Source organism: Vulpes vulpes, chromosome X (genome assembly GCF_048418805.1).
Source record: "Vulpes vulpes isolate BD-2025 chromosome X, VulVul3, whole genome shotgun sequence".
Lineage (NCBI taxonomy): Eukaryota > Metazoa > Chordata > Mammalia > Carnivora > Canidae > Vulpes > Vulpes vulpes.
The window spans coordinates 78,928,819-78,943,758 of NC_132796.1; the positions used below are offsets into that span (position 1 = coordinate 78,928,819).

The 14,940-nt window shown below is 36.2% G+C and overlaps 1 protein-coding gene across 1 annotated transcript in view; it reads left to right on the forward strand.

Moving 5' to 3' along the window:
* Positions 1-14,940, forward strand: part of COL4A5 (collagen type IV alpha 5 chain) — a 270,709-nt gene that overhangs the window by 167,717 nt on the left and 88,052 nt on the right. The window contains exons 19-21 of the mRNA XM_026014911.2: positions 2,400-2,532; positions 8,801-8,974; positions 9,273-9,356. Of these exons, the coding sequence (XP_025870696.1) occupies positions 2,400-2,532; positions 8,801-8,974; positions 9,273-9,356 (391 nt within the window). The remainder of the gene's footprint in view (positions 1-2,399; positions 2,533-8,800; positions 8,975-9,272; positions 9,357-14,940) is intronic.

Here is a 14,940-nt window from a genome sequence, read left to right on the forward strand (position 1 = left end):
GACTTCTAGCTTGGATTGCATCTCATTTAATTGATTTTTAATTTCTGCCTGATTGGATCTAAATTCTGTGGTCATGAAGTCTCTTGAGTCCTTTATGTTTTTTTCTAGAGCCACCAGTAGCTGTAAAATAGTGCTTCTGAATTGGCTTTCTGACATTGAATTGTAATCCAGATTTTGTAACTCTGTGGGAGAGAGGGCTGTTTCTGATTCTTTTTTTTGAGGTGAGGTTTTTCTTCTAGTCATTTTACTCAGTGCAGAGTGGCCAAAAACAAGTTGTATTGGGAAAAGGAGAAAAAGAGAGAGAAGGAAAGAAAAGATAAAAAGAAAAAAGAGAAAGAAGAAAAAAAAGGGGGGGGAAGAAGAAAAAGAGAAAGAAAAAGAAAGAAAGGAGCGAAAAAAAAAAGGTGGGGGTGGGGGAAGCAATCAGAAATCAAGGATAAAGAAAAAAAAAACACAAACCAAAACAAAACAAAAAAAACAACAACACGGGGGAGTATCTTCCGATTTTGTATACTTTAAGTCCCTTGACTTCCCCTGGAACTTGTCCGTCTAGTTGGTCTCCTGGGGAGGGTCCTGTTGTGCTGATTTTCATGTGTTAGCACTTGGGGGAGCTGCTCTGCCCCTGCCTGGTGCAGGGCTCAGTGGGGGTTGTTTATCCTGTGAGGCCCCAGGAGGAACAACCACAGTGGCGTTGGCCAGCTCTAGACCCCTGGATTCAGCTCAGGCAGTTAACTACAGAGCTCTCAGCCTGTTAGTGTCCCAGGGAGCCCGAGGGCATCCCCGCCCTCCTGGGATCCTGCCTGACCTCCCTGCCAGCGCTTTCAGTCCAGGAAATTTGGTGAAGCTCCTGCTTCTCCGGGACGGGGCTCTCCTGTCCTGGGGACACTCCCCCCGGCCTCAGCCCGGCTCCTCGCGGGGCCCCTCCCCCTTGGAGGCCTTTTGTGTCTTCATTTCTTTTTCGCTGTCTTCCTACCTTGATAGAAGCGCGAACTCTTCTCACTGTAGTATTCCAGCTGGTCTCTCTTTAAATCTCAGGCCGAATTCGTAGATTTTCAGGATGACTTGAAGGTTATCTAGGTAATTTGTTGGGGACAGGTGATTTGGGGACCCTACTCTTCAGCCATCTTGCCCCTCCTCTTGTAATTAACAGATCTAATGAGGATATACTTAGAGATCTTATTTAATTTTTACTCACTTTCATTTTAACATCAAATACTAGATCTATAAGAAATAGTTTCTTTATAAAATGAGATAATAACATTTTGATAACTATCAGAAGTGGAAATTTTGAGAGTGCAGTCCTATCCAGCAGCCTCACTATCCCTTTTGAACTATATCTCCATTCTAGGTTCCACAACTTCCAGTCTCCTTTTGTCTGAATATTTCTTATATCCAATAGAGCCAGGATGAAACATTGCACTTTGCCAGTAGGTGTTGCTTTGTACTTCAGTCCAACAGGCTCTTAAATCTAAAGCTTAATTATCATTATAGCTCTATGAGATTAATTTCTTTATATTTCAATTATTTAATAGGAATGTCTTTAGGCACTAAGATTCTAAGAAGACCAAGAGAAAAGGAATAAGTTAGTTGATTCTAATCAATAAAGCCCTCCTGAAAGAGATGAGTTTGTTTCATTTTGTTTTCGAGGAAGAAAGAAGTATGGGTTGATAAAGGGAAAGATTGGAAGAAGGCATTATAGATATCTGAAATGGCATATTCAGAGCAAAAGATACATGTGCAAGATACATGAAGCAGTTAGAATCAGACAGACCTCACTCTCCTAAAAACTCACTGCTAGAAATAACAGGAGGTGAAATAGGTGAGAGAGGTATTGGAAGTGAGTCGAGATTTGACAAAGTCCAGGGTGAAAAGTAGCATCAGACATAGTAAGAAGTAGTGAGCAATTTTGAGTCCTTAAATAGGATAGCTAACACAAAGAAATTGTTTTTTGAGGAAGTATATCCTAGCAGTAGATTTGGATTTAAGGGGAGAAGCTCAGAGGTGCTTCTGCTAGTCCAAGTGTGAGATGGAGATAGTAGCTGTGGCAACAGGAAAGAAGGAAGCAAATTAGAGAGACATTTTCAGTAAAGAATTATCAGGCTTATGTATTTGGAATGAATTGAATGTGGTAAGAGACATCAAAAATAATTCTAGCTCTGTAAGCCTGGGGCTCAGGAGGGTGGTAATATTATTACTAGTATTAAATACTTTATAATCAGTTGAAGGATAGGAGTCATACAGAATGTGACTCATAATCTGTGAAGCAGTCTTCATGATTTTTCATTTGAGAGCTTTGTGAAAATGATGGCACTGTAATTGTATATAGCCGCTAGGTTATTTTTAGGAGAACAGGGCTTTTCCTCTTTGAGTTCATTTATTTTTTTTCTTTCATAATAAAGGTAATTCCTAGGCCTGGGACCGGTGTAACTATAGGAGAGAAAGGAAACATGGGGTTACCTGGCTTGCCTGGAGAAAAAGGAGAGCGAGGATTTCCTGGAATACAGGGTCCACCTGGCCTTCCTGGACCTCCAGGTAAAGGAGACTGTACTTAATGTTCTTGTGTTTATGGCATCTTTACTAATCCACATGTCCAGTATTATCATACTAGTTCCAGGATGAGCATGGCAGTAGAGGACATGAGTATTTTTTAGTTGACAGAAACTTCTCAAATCTTATATAGATTTTCTCACCAAACTTCTCATTTCTACTTTTTAAAAAAAGCCTAGTCATTTCTACCTTTTGTTATTAATAAAGTGCAATGTTTCTGTGATTCAAAAATTAGTCATTACGTTTTTCATGCTGCTATGGAAGGGGATGCTATTCTAATGCCTAGTTTTATAAGATTTACTGTATTAAAATAGTAAATGGCACTATCCACTTAGAAATCCAGAAATATCTACTTAAAAATCCCCATAGTGATTTTGCTTTGTAATAAAATTTGAGGGCTCAGGAGTGAGCATTATATCATTCCCTTGTTGAAGATACACAACATAGTAGAGCATTTCTGTTTTGGCCATGGACTAAGTACTACTCTTGTCTAGCATGTTTATTTGAATGTTTTCTAAAAAGAAGTGATGGTATGGATTTATGTAAAATATGAAAAGGCATCTGCATAGCACCTGGCAAACATACATGTTTAATAAATTATTGTTCCTTACCCTTCAAAAATGTGACTTATGAATTATTAACATGATGAGTGACACTCAGTGATCCCCCCAAGGGGAAATAATAAATGTGGGTTTCATTTCATTCTAAGTATACCCTTTGAATTTCTAATTTCAAGATAGTACACTAAACACCTATTATGTTTAGAAAATTCAGATAAGGAATTCTCCCAAGATGCAGCAAAAAAGTTATAGAATTAGATCATATGAAAGAAAAATTAAGAGACATAAAGGATAAACCTAGAAGTTCCAAAATTTACCGTGGAGGATTTCAAGAAGGAGAGAATGGGACAACAGGCAATATTTGTGAAATTAATGACTGAGAACTTCTGTTTATTGAAAGAAAACATGATTCCCTATGAAATGGTATATGAATTACCAAGCAAGAATAAAATAATGATAATACACAAATACATAATGACATATTGTAGGGACATTTTAGAATTTAAGGATAAAAAGAAAGTTTTAAAAACTCTCTGAGGGAAAAGGCAGATTACCTACAAAGCAGCGAGAGTCAGAAGAATATAATGGAGAATTTTCAAAGTGATAAAGCAAAATAACTATGAATTTGGGATTCTGTATTACATCAAACTGTCATCCTAGTATGAAGATGTGATGCTTAGAAAGTTGACTACCTCCAGAACTTCTCTGAAATAGTTACTGGAGGGTTTAGGCTAAGAAGGGAATGAATTCAGGATGAACCTGGGGGTGGGAATTGGTAAACTGCAAGAACCAACAGTTGGGAAAGATATTTTGTGGAACTATAATTATATGCATTATTGCTATAGGATGTAGGAATGCAGAGAGAAGAGAGGGGAGTCAATGTAAGTTTTTTGTCTTATTAGAGAGAATACTAATACTATTAACCTTATGTTTTTAGGAAAATAGAAGTTTAAGTACATAGGTTAGAATTTTAGTAATAACCACTAGAGAAGAATATAAATACAATACATGACTTACACATCCTTTGAAAGAAAGAAAATGACCAAAAATCTTGATCTCTGTCATATGAGTTAGAATTGGGACAAAACAGACACAGATAAACTTTGGTAAATAGAAAAATAAAATATAAGATGACAAGAAGAAGTCAAAAACAAATCAGTAACTCCCAAAAAATGTGAAAGGACTAAGTACTGATTAAAAGATAAAAACTAAAATAAAATTGAAATAAAAATATATACTGTGTGTAATAGGCCTATTTAAAGTATAAGGACGGGGCACCTTAGTTGGTTAAGCATCTGCCTTAGGCTCAGGTCATGATTCCAGGACCCTGGAATTAGAATTAAGCCCAGCATTGGGCTCTCTGCTCAGCGGGGAGCCTACTTCTTCCTATCCTGCACCTCCTGCTTGTGTTGTCTCTGTCAAATAAATAAGTAAAAATTTTTTAAAAAGTAAAAGAACATAAAAAATTTTTGAATAAAGCAGTTGAAAGATATTAGGCAAATGCTATCTAAGAGATAGCTGATTTAACACTTCTAATATAGTATGAAATAGAATTCAATTCAAGAAATATATTAAAAAGGAGACATTTCATAAAGACATTTCATTTGGACAGATATAGATAAATTATGCCACAATGGTGTAAAAGTCATGAAACTTCATACATCTAAAAATACAGCTTTGAATGAATAGAGTGAAAACTGATAAATTGCAAGTGACAAATTGGTAAATCCTTAACATATTAAGGAAATAAAAAATAAATCAGGATATAAATGATTTGAGCAGCACAATCAAGCTGTGTATGTGGGAGAAAGAAAAGCTTTGTGCAGCAGAGAATATGCGTTCTTTTCAAACTTAAATGAAACATTTACAAAAATTTACTCTATTAGATCAGAAAAAAATATTTTTAAAATATTTTTTCTTTTTCTTTTTATTTTTTATTGGTGTTCAATTTGCCAACATATAGAATAACACCCAGTGCTCATGCCGTCAAGTGCCCACATCAGTGCCCGTCACCCAGTCACCCCCACCCCCCCGCCCACCTCCCCTTCCACTACCCCTAGTTCGTTTCCCAGAGTTAGGAGTCTTTCATTTTCTGTCTCCCTTTCTGATATTTCCCACTCATTTTTTCTCCTTTCCCCTTTATTCCCTTTCACTATTTTTTATATTCCCCAAATGAATGAGACCATATAATGTTTGTCCTTCTCCGATTGACTTATTTCACTCAGCATATTTTATTTTTTTAAAAAAGATTTATTTATTGTTAAGAGAGAGCACGTGCAAGTTGGGGAGAGGCATAAGGAAAATCTTTGAGCAGATTCCAACTGACTTACCACTGATCATGAGCCTGGTGTGTAGCTGGATCCTTTGACCCATTAGATCACAACCTGAGTTGAAACCAAGTGTTGGATGCTTAAACAACTGAGCCACTGAAATGCCCCCCCTTAAAAAAATCTTTTAAAATTATATGCAGGCCGTGCTTTGTGACCATAGTGATATGAAGTTAGAAATTAACAACAGAAGGCCCCAAATATCTTTACATTTGTATATTAAAATAGACATGTGTAAACTCTAGAGGTAAGGAAGAACAGAAATGGAAATGACTGAATGCTAAGCAACCTTATATCAAAACTTATTGAACATAGCCAAAGTGGTACCCTTAATTTATCACAAAATTAAAGATACTAAAATAAATGAGCTAATTTGAAAAAATAATAACTGAAATAAGCATAAACAAAATAGAAGGAGAAACTTGATAAAGGTAAAAATAAGAATAAAATATGACCAAGAGAAAAGCAAGAGAAGGCATAAATAATACCAACAAAATATTTTAATCATAGCTACAATTAATTTTTTTTTAATTACAAGAAAACTATAAAACCCTATCAATATATTGGAAATTCTAAATGAAATATGCATTCCTCATGAAACAGAAAACACACATTACTAAAATTTTCCTGAGAAAGTAAAAAAACGGGGATCCCTGGGTGGCGCAGTGGTTTAGCGCTTGCCTTTGGCCCAGGGCGCGATCCTGGAGACCCGGGATCGAATCCCACATCGGGCTTCCGGTGCATGGAGCCTGCTTCTCCCTCTGCCTATGTCTCTGCCTCTCTCTCTCTCTCTCTCTGTGTGACTATCATAAATAAATAAAAAATTTTTTTAAAAAAAAAAGAAAGAAAGTAAAAAAACGGGAATGCCTGGATGGCTCAATGGTTTAGCACCTGCCTTCAGCCCAGGGCGTGATCCTGGTGTCCCGGGATCGAGTCCCACGTCGGGCTCCCTGCATGGAGCCTGCTTCTCCCTCTGCCTGTGTCTCTGCCTCTCTCTCTCTCTGTCTCTTATGAATAAATAAATAAAATCTTTTTTTTAAAAAAGGAAAAAGTAGATTACTTACCATGGAAGACTTGGAAATGTTAAAGAATTCCATGAAAAAGAATTATATGAATGGTTATATAATTTGTGGGTGAATTCTACTAAGTTTTTTTTAAAGATTTTATTTATTTATTCATGAGAGACACAGAGAGAGAGATAGGCAGAGACACAGGCAGAGGGAGAAGCAGACTCCATGCAGGGAGCTCGACGTGGGACTCGATCCCGGGACGCCAGGATCCCCCCCCTGGGCTGCATGCAGCACTAAACCGCTGAGCCACCAGGGCTGCCCGTGAATTCTACTAAGTTATTGGGTGAATAATTCTGATTTTTTACAGACTTTTTCAGAACTTTTTTTTTAAAAAAGAACATTTAATTTAATAGCATTGATACCAAACCACCAAGGAGATAACACTAGAAATAACTATAGTTCAATCTCATTTATAAGTGTAGAAACAAGTATCCTAAATAAAATATTAGCAAATCAATTCAGAAGTATATTAAATAATATGATGATTTGACCAAGTAGATTTTACCCTAAGATTTCAAGGATGGTTCAACATTACTATAACTGCCTACATTGACAGATAAAAGAGAATAGGCCAATATTTGCAAAGAAAACAGTCAATAAAATTCAATACGCATTCATTTTTAAAAGGTAAAGAAGTTATCAAACTAAATTTAAAAGGGAACTTGATGAAGCTGTCTGCTTCATACAGGAAGTACAGGACTGTACAGGGAATGTCATACTTTGTCATACTTTTGTGGTGAAACATCAGGAACATTCTCATTCAAGTCAAAAATAAGATACATGTACTCAGAGTTGCCTATACTGTTTGTCCTTGAACTGGAGAGACCAGCCAGTACACTAGGTCTGGAAGAAAAAAGAGGTGTAAGGATGGAACAAAACCACAAGCTTTAGTTATTCACAAACCTTATTATAATCTAGCTAGAAAATCTAAAAGAATCAAATGACAAATTACCAGAATTTCAAATGTTTGCAAAGTGGCCAGATATGATAGTTGAATACTTAAATAATTTGCCTTTCTCTTCACCAGCAATAAAAAATAAGAGAAAAAAATCCAGTTAACAATAGTAATAGCAGTAAAATTCATTGGGGTAATCAAATAAACCCATGAATAAACCAAAGATGTATAAGACCTTTTTTCAGAATTCTGTAAAATATCATTAAATAATATAAAATTAATAAATAAATGGAATGATATGCTTAAGTTCTTGATATGAGAACTCAATATTATAAACAGGTGATTCTTCCGAAATTGAATTTTTATTTTCTTTAAAAGATGTTATTTATTTATTCATGAGAGGCACAGAGTCAGAGACACAGGCAGAGGTAGAAGCAGGCTCCCTTTGGGGAGCCTGATGCGGGACTTGATCCCAGGACACGAGGATCATGATCTGAGCCAAAGGCAGACGCTCAACCACTAAGCCATCCAGGTGCCCCAAAATTTAATCTTTAAATTCAAAATTGTCTCACTCAAAATTCCAGTGTTGTTTTATTTTTTAAGATTTTATTTATTTATTCATGAGAGACGAGAGAGAGAGAGAGAGAGAGAGAGAGAGAGAGAGGCAGAGACACAGGCAGAGAAAGAAGCAGGCTCCATGCAGGGAGCCTGACATAGGACTCAATTCTGGGTCTCCAGGATCACACCCTGGGCCGAATGTGGCGCTAAATGGCTGAGCCACCGGGGCTGCCCTCCAGTGTTGTTTTAAAGTGAAAGTGACAAACTGATTCTAAAATGCATTTAGAAGATAAATTTCTGAGTCTAGTAAATATGGTTTTTAAAAAGAACAAAGATGGGTATATTTTCCTTAACAGTTGTGAAAATGTTACTCAAATTATATATAATTATACAGTTATTTTTATTATTATAAAAAGATATGTTCATGGTATAAGAATAGATAGTGGAACAGAAGAATGTCCAGAAATAGAGCCATGTTTACATGAGAACTTTGAGATGCCTATTTTTCTCTTGTTAATGCCTTTCTAGTATTTCTTAGATTAAAAAAGATCATAGCCTCAAAAAAAAAAATCATACCATCAAATAAGAGCAGGTAGAGGGTTATTAGTACACTTCCAAAAGTAGTAAAGCTACCTTAAATTATTCTTTCTTACACTCAAACTGGTACTTACATTATTTAAAACTTTTCATGCTTTTCCAGATGTTGATTCTCATAGAAAATATAGAAACATAATTGGCATTATACATCAAAGGAAGATCCTACTATTTATGTCTCATTGAGAACTAAAGTAGTATCTCTAAAATAAGATCATTTTGATCACCTTAATTTTTTTTTAATCTTAGGGACTGCAGTTATGGGTCCTCCTGGCCCCCCTGGCTTTCCTGGAGAAAGGGGCCAGAAAGGTGATGAAGGCCCACCTGGAATATCTATTCCTGGATCTCCCGGACTTGATGGGCAGCCTGGGGCTCCTGGACTTCGAGGGCCTCCTGGCCCTCCTGGCCCTCACATCTCTCCTAGTAAGCTATACTTTTTTCCTAAATTCTGTGGTTTTTGTTTTGTTTTCATTTGTAAATAGATCCAGCTGAAGATTGGCATTATTTCACTGCTTCTTCTACTTTTGATTTTTGGTGATTCTTTGATGTTTAAATTTTCTCTTCATATTATCACCAATATTATATCTTCTTTTTGCTTATAGGTAGTTGTATTACTGCAGAGAAGTAACTGAAAATAGATCTTTTTTCTAGCCTGTCAACTTTCTTTTTGCTTAGTCTTCTGGATATTTCACAACAATTAGCTTGCTATCCTTTATCTTAGGTGATGAGATATGTGAAACAGGCCCTCCAGGCCCTCCCGGATCTCCAGGTGATAGAGGACTCCAAGGAGAACAAGGAGTGAAAGGTTTGGCTCCCCCTGCTCCCCCGCAGTCATTCCTTCATTCCTTCAGATCTTCAGCCAAATGCCATATATCTTCCACTCTACCTCATCCACTCACTCTCATGGTCTTACTCACAAGACCATCTCATTACCAGTAGTGCACACTTCCATAATCTTGATTTCATGAATACCATTTTCTGACCACTTTATCCTTTCTAGCTCACTACCTATAACCTGACTCCAATATTACTTCAACCTCATTGATACCTGCCAACTTTGACTCTCCTTCAACCTTTTGATGTCCTTTCTTCCCTCTTAACCTATAAATGCATGATCAATCATTGTAAACAATCCCAAACATAAAACCTTGCCTCCTTTGCTCTCTTCTCACTTCATTGTACACACTTGGAGCAAAAGCCTGGTTTTGGTACTTCTGGATTACCACATCTTCTAACCCTACACCTGCTCTTTCCTCCTCAAATTTTTAATACCTCCTCTTCCATTCTCATTTTAAGATTGTGACCTGCTTCCTCTTTCATTGACCAACTGAAGAAATAAGAGAATTTTCACAGATTGCCACTACCACATTCACCTACCTACATGCATCTATGCACATATATTCTACCTTCCTGCCTATTACTGTTACTATTCCAATCTAAAACCAATTCTTCTATTTGTACAATAAATTCCATTCCCTCTTGTTTTCCCAAGGATTTCATTCCAGAAATTCCTGCCTCTCCCACATCATCAGTTTTTCCCTTTTACTGGGTCACTTCCAGGAGCATACAAATATACCTTTTTTTCAGCTATATAAAAAATATCTTATCATAATCCTTTTCCCCTGCCAGATCCTGCTCTATTTCTATGCTCCCATTGCAGCAAAACTCCAGAATTTTCTACTCTTTGTCTCTGGATACTATTCACTTCAATCAAGACTTTACTGCCCTAATCCACTTCTCCATAGATGCTATTTTTTCCAAGTGACCAGCAGCCTATACTCTGCTAATCCAAATATCAAGTCTCAGTTCTTTTTTTACTATATTTTTCCATTTTTTGACACCTTCTTCACTTGTCCTGATTTTTTTTTATACCTCCTTGGAATATTACATCTATTAGATATAGAGGTAGTGATAGAGATTGACATGTCTACATTATCTATCTATCTATCTATCTATCTATCTATCTATCTACCTATCTATCTATATAGATCGATATAGATATGGATATATAGATATCGATAGCCTGTTATATATTTGTCTCTCTCTATATTTCATTCTCTTTATATGTATATCAATTTATCTATATAATCTCCCATGCAATTGCCATCTAAAACAAAATATAGAACTTTTCCAAGACTTTAGAAGACTCTTATGTTCCCTAGTCAGCACTCATAAAGGTAACCATTATTTTATCCTCTGTCATGCAGTAATTTGCTTAATCTTGAACTTTGTATAAATGGAATCATACAGTATAGGCTCTTTTGTGTCTGGTTCTTTTACTGAATATTATGTCTGTAGGATATACCTATATTTTTGTTTGTAGCAATCTTTTTCAATGCTCTTTGGTATTCATTGTATTTATATATCTAAATATTCATTCTAATGTCAATGGAAATTTGGTCTAAGGCTATTATAAGTAAACCTGAACGTTCTTATATATATTTTGTGTAGGATATAAGCATTCATTTCTGTTGTGTATATACCTGGGAATGGAATTGCTGGGTTCTAGGGGTAGGTGCAGGTTTTGTTTCCATAGATATCACCAACCATTTTCCAAAGTGGTTTTAGTTTCCTGTTACCTTATGACTTACTGATATTGAACATCTTTTCTTATAGTTCATATATTTTCTTTGTAAAATGCTTTTTTCCTGTTTTTAATTGCGTTGTTGGATATATGTATCACAGCTATCTTCTCCCATTCTGTGACCTGGTTTTTCACTCTTTTTTTTGCATAAGTTTTTTTTTTTTTTTTTTTTTTTTTTTTTAGATTCTATGACTTCATTTAATGTTGATAGCAGCTCAATTTAAATTTTGAAAAAGCAAATACCTTTAATAAATTTGGTGTGAACGATTATATATTTTGATACAACTATTATTGCATAAGTTTTTAATTAAAAGAAATCCAGTCATTAATGTCTTCTTTTATGGCTAGTGTTGTTTATATTCTGTTTTAGAAATCTTTGCTTATCCCAAGAACCTGATGATATTTCTGTGTATTTTCTTCTAGAAGCTTTATCATTTTGACTTTTACAATTTGATCTTCGAACTGTCAAGTAATTTTTGTGTATAGTTTGAAGCAGGCATCAGTTTTTTCCCCGTATATCCATATGACCCAGTACCGTATATCTATTTGGTCCATATTCCCATATATCCAATTGACTCAATATTCTAGTACAAAAGACCATCATTTCTCCAATGAATTACATTAGCACTGTTATAAATCTTACAAGACTATATATATATGTGTCTATTTCTGACCTATTTTGTTCATTGTTCTATTTGTTTCTCCTTGCACCAGTGCTAGACTATATGAATTTTGTAGCTTTATACTAGGTCTTGGCTTACTTTGCATTTCCATATGTATTTTAAATTTATCTATCCAACTTTTAATTTTGGAAGCCCTGAGCATTTTATTCCTTGTTCCTCCTCTGTATTCGCACTCACTCAGTCACATGACTTTAAATACCACCTATTTGCCAATGACTTTCAAATTTATGTCTCCTGTCAAAATATAACTCTTTTCCTCTATATTAGTATATCCAACTCTTTACCTAACATTTTAAACTTGACATCTTGATCAAGCTAAAGTCCTGGTCTCTGCTACCTCTCCCCCATAATTTTACCACTTATGTCTTCCCATTTTTAAATGCCGGGCTCCCTAGCCTTTTGGTTGCTTGGGCTAAAAATACATTGGAGTCATCTTTGATTCTCTTCTTTTGCATTCCATATGTGATCCATGAGAAAATCCCATTAGCTCTATTTTCAGATATATCCAGAATCTAACCAGTTCCCGTCTTCTTCATTTCCATCACTCTGGGATTAGCCATCATCTTTCCAAGATTACTACAGCAATAGCCACTTAAATGGTTACCCTATTTCAATCATTGCATTTCCATTCTATTCTCAATATAGCAGCCAGAGACATCCTTTTAAACTTAAGTCATATCATCTTGCTTTTCTGTTTACCTATTCTATTGCATTCTCATTTCACTCATAGTAAAAACCAGGCTTTATGGTGGCCTATGTGACATTTTATTATACTTTCAATCACTAACCTGTGAACTCTCTGACCTGCTTCCCCTTCCTCTCTCTACTTAAGCAATGTGGTCTCCTTGATGTTTCTTGAATATACCACACATGACCATTCTTTCTTCTTAGGATACTCTATACTCATTAGGGACATGCCCTTGCTTTAAGTTTTTTTTTTTTTTAATCATATATCATCATCTCATTTGACCACACTGTTAAAATCGCAAACTGCTACCCATCCTTAGTATGTCCATTTGCATTTAACCAGGTGCAGTTTTTCTATAAATATAACAATCTTTATTTTTTTCTTTTTTTTAAAATTATTTTATTGGAGTTCAATTTGCCAACATAGAGCATAACACCCAGTGCTCATCCCGCCAAGTGCCCCCCTCAGTGTCCATCACCCAGTCACATTAACCCCCCACCCTCCTCCCCTTCCACTACCCCTTGTTCATTTCCCAGAGTTAGCTGTCTCTCATGTTCTGTCACCCTCACTGTTATTTTCACTCATTTTCTCTCCTTTCCCTTTATTCCCTTTCACTAATTTTTATATTCCCCAAATGAATGAGACCATATAATGTTTGTCCTTTTCCAACTGACTTATTTCACTCAGCATAATACCCTCCAGGTCCATCCACATCGAAGCAAATGGTGGGTATTTGTCATTTCTAATGGCTGAGTAATATTCCATTGTATACATAGACCACAGCTTCTTTATCCATTCATTTTTTGATGGACACCAAGGCTCCTTCCACAGTTTGGTTATTGTGGACATTGCTGCTATAAACATCGGGGTGCAGGTGTCCCGGCGTTTCACTGCGTCTGTACCTTTGGGGTAAATCCCCAGCAGTGCAATTGCTGGGTCATAGGGCAGATCTATTAACTCTTTGAGGAACCTCCACACAGTTTTCCAGAGTGGCTATACCAGTTCACTTTCCCACCAACAGTGCAATAGGGTTCCCCTTTCTCCACATCCTCTCCAACATTTGTTGTTTCCTGTCTTGTTAATGTTCACCATTCTCACTGGTGTGAGGTGGTATCAAATTGTGGTTTTACCTGATGGCCAGTGATGCAGAGCATTTTCTCATGTGCTTGTTGGCCATGTCTATGTCATCCTCTGTGAAATTTCTGTTCATGTCTTTTGCCCATTTCATGATTGGCTTGTTTGTTTATTTGCTGAGTTTAATAAGTTCTTTATAGATCTTGATACTAGCCCTTTATCTATTTTGATATTTTGATATAGATCTTGATATAGATCTACTTTGATATAGATCTTGATACTAGCCCTTTATCTATCTATTTATCTTATTTACCTTTGGGGTAAATCCCCAGCAGTGCAATTGCTGGGTCATAGGGCAGATCTATTAACTCTTTGAGGAACCTCCACACAGTTTTCCAGAGTGGCTATACCAGTTCACATTCCCATTAACAGTGCAAGAGGGTTCCCCTTTCTCCACATCTTCTCCAACGTTTGTTATTTCCTGTCTTGTTAATTTTCACCATTTTCACTGGTGTGAAGTGATATCGCATTGAGGCTTTGATTTGTATTTTCCTTATGGCAAGTGATGCAAAACATTTTCTCCTATGCTTGTTGGCCATGTCTATGTCTTCTTTGGTGAGATTTCTGTTCATGTCTTCTGCCCATTTCATGATTGGATTTTTGGTTTCTTGGGTGTTGAGTTTGATAAGTTCTTTATAGATCTTGGATACTAGCCCTTTATCAGATATGTCATTTGTAAATATCTTCTCCCATTCTGTAGGTTGTCTTTTAGTTTTGTTGACTGTTTCTTTTGCTGTGCAGAAGCTTTTTATCTCGGTGAAGTCCCAATACTTCATTTTTGCTTTTTTTCCCTTGCCTTCATAGATGTATCTTGCAAGAAGTTGATGTGGCCAAGGTAAAAAATGGTGTTCCCTGTGTTCTCCTCTAGGATTTTGATGGATTCTTAACACACATTTAGGTTTTTCATCCATTTTGAATTTATCTTTGTGTATGGTGTAAGAGAATGGTCTAGTTTAATTCTTCTTCACGTGGCTGTCCAGTTTTCCCAACACCATTTATTGAAGAGACTTTTTCCAGTGGATAGTCTTTCAAGCTTTGTCGAATATTAGTTGACCAAAGAGTTGAGGGCCCATTTCTGGGTTCTCTATTCTGCTCCATTGATATGTGTCTGTTTTTGTGTCAGTACCACAATGTCTTAATGATCACAGCTTTGTAGTACAACTTGAAATCTGACATTGTGATGCCCCTGGCTCTGGTTTTCTTTTTCAATATTCCCCTGGCTATTCAGGGTCTTTCTGATTCCACACAAATCTTAAGATTATTTGTTTCAGCTCTCTGAAGAAAGTCCGTGGTATTTTTT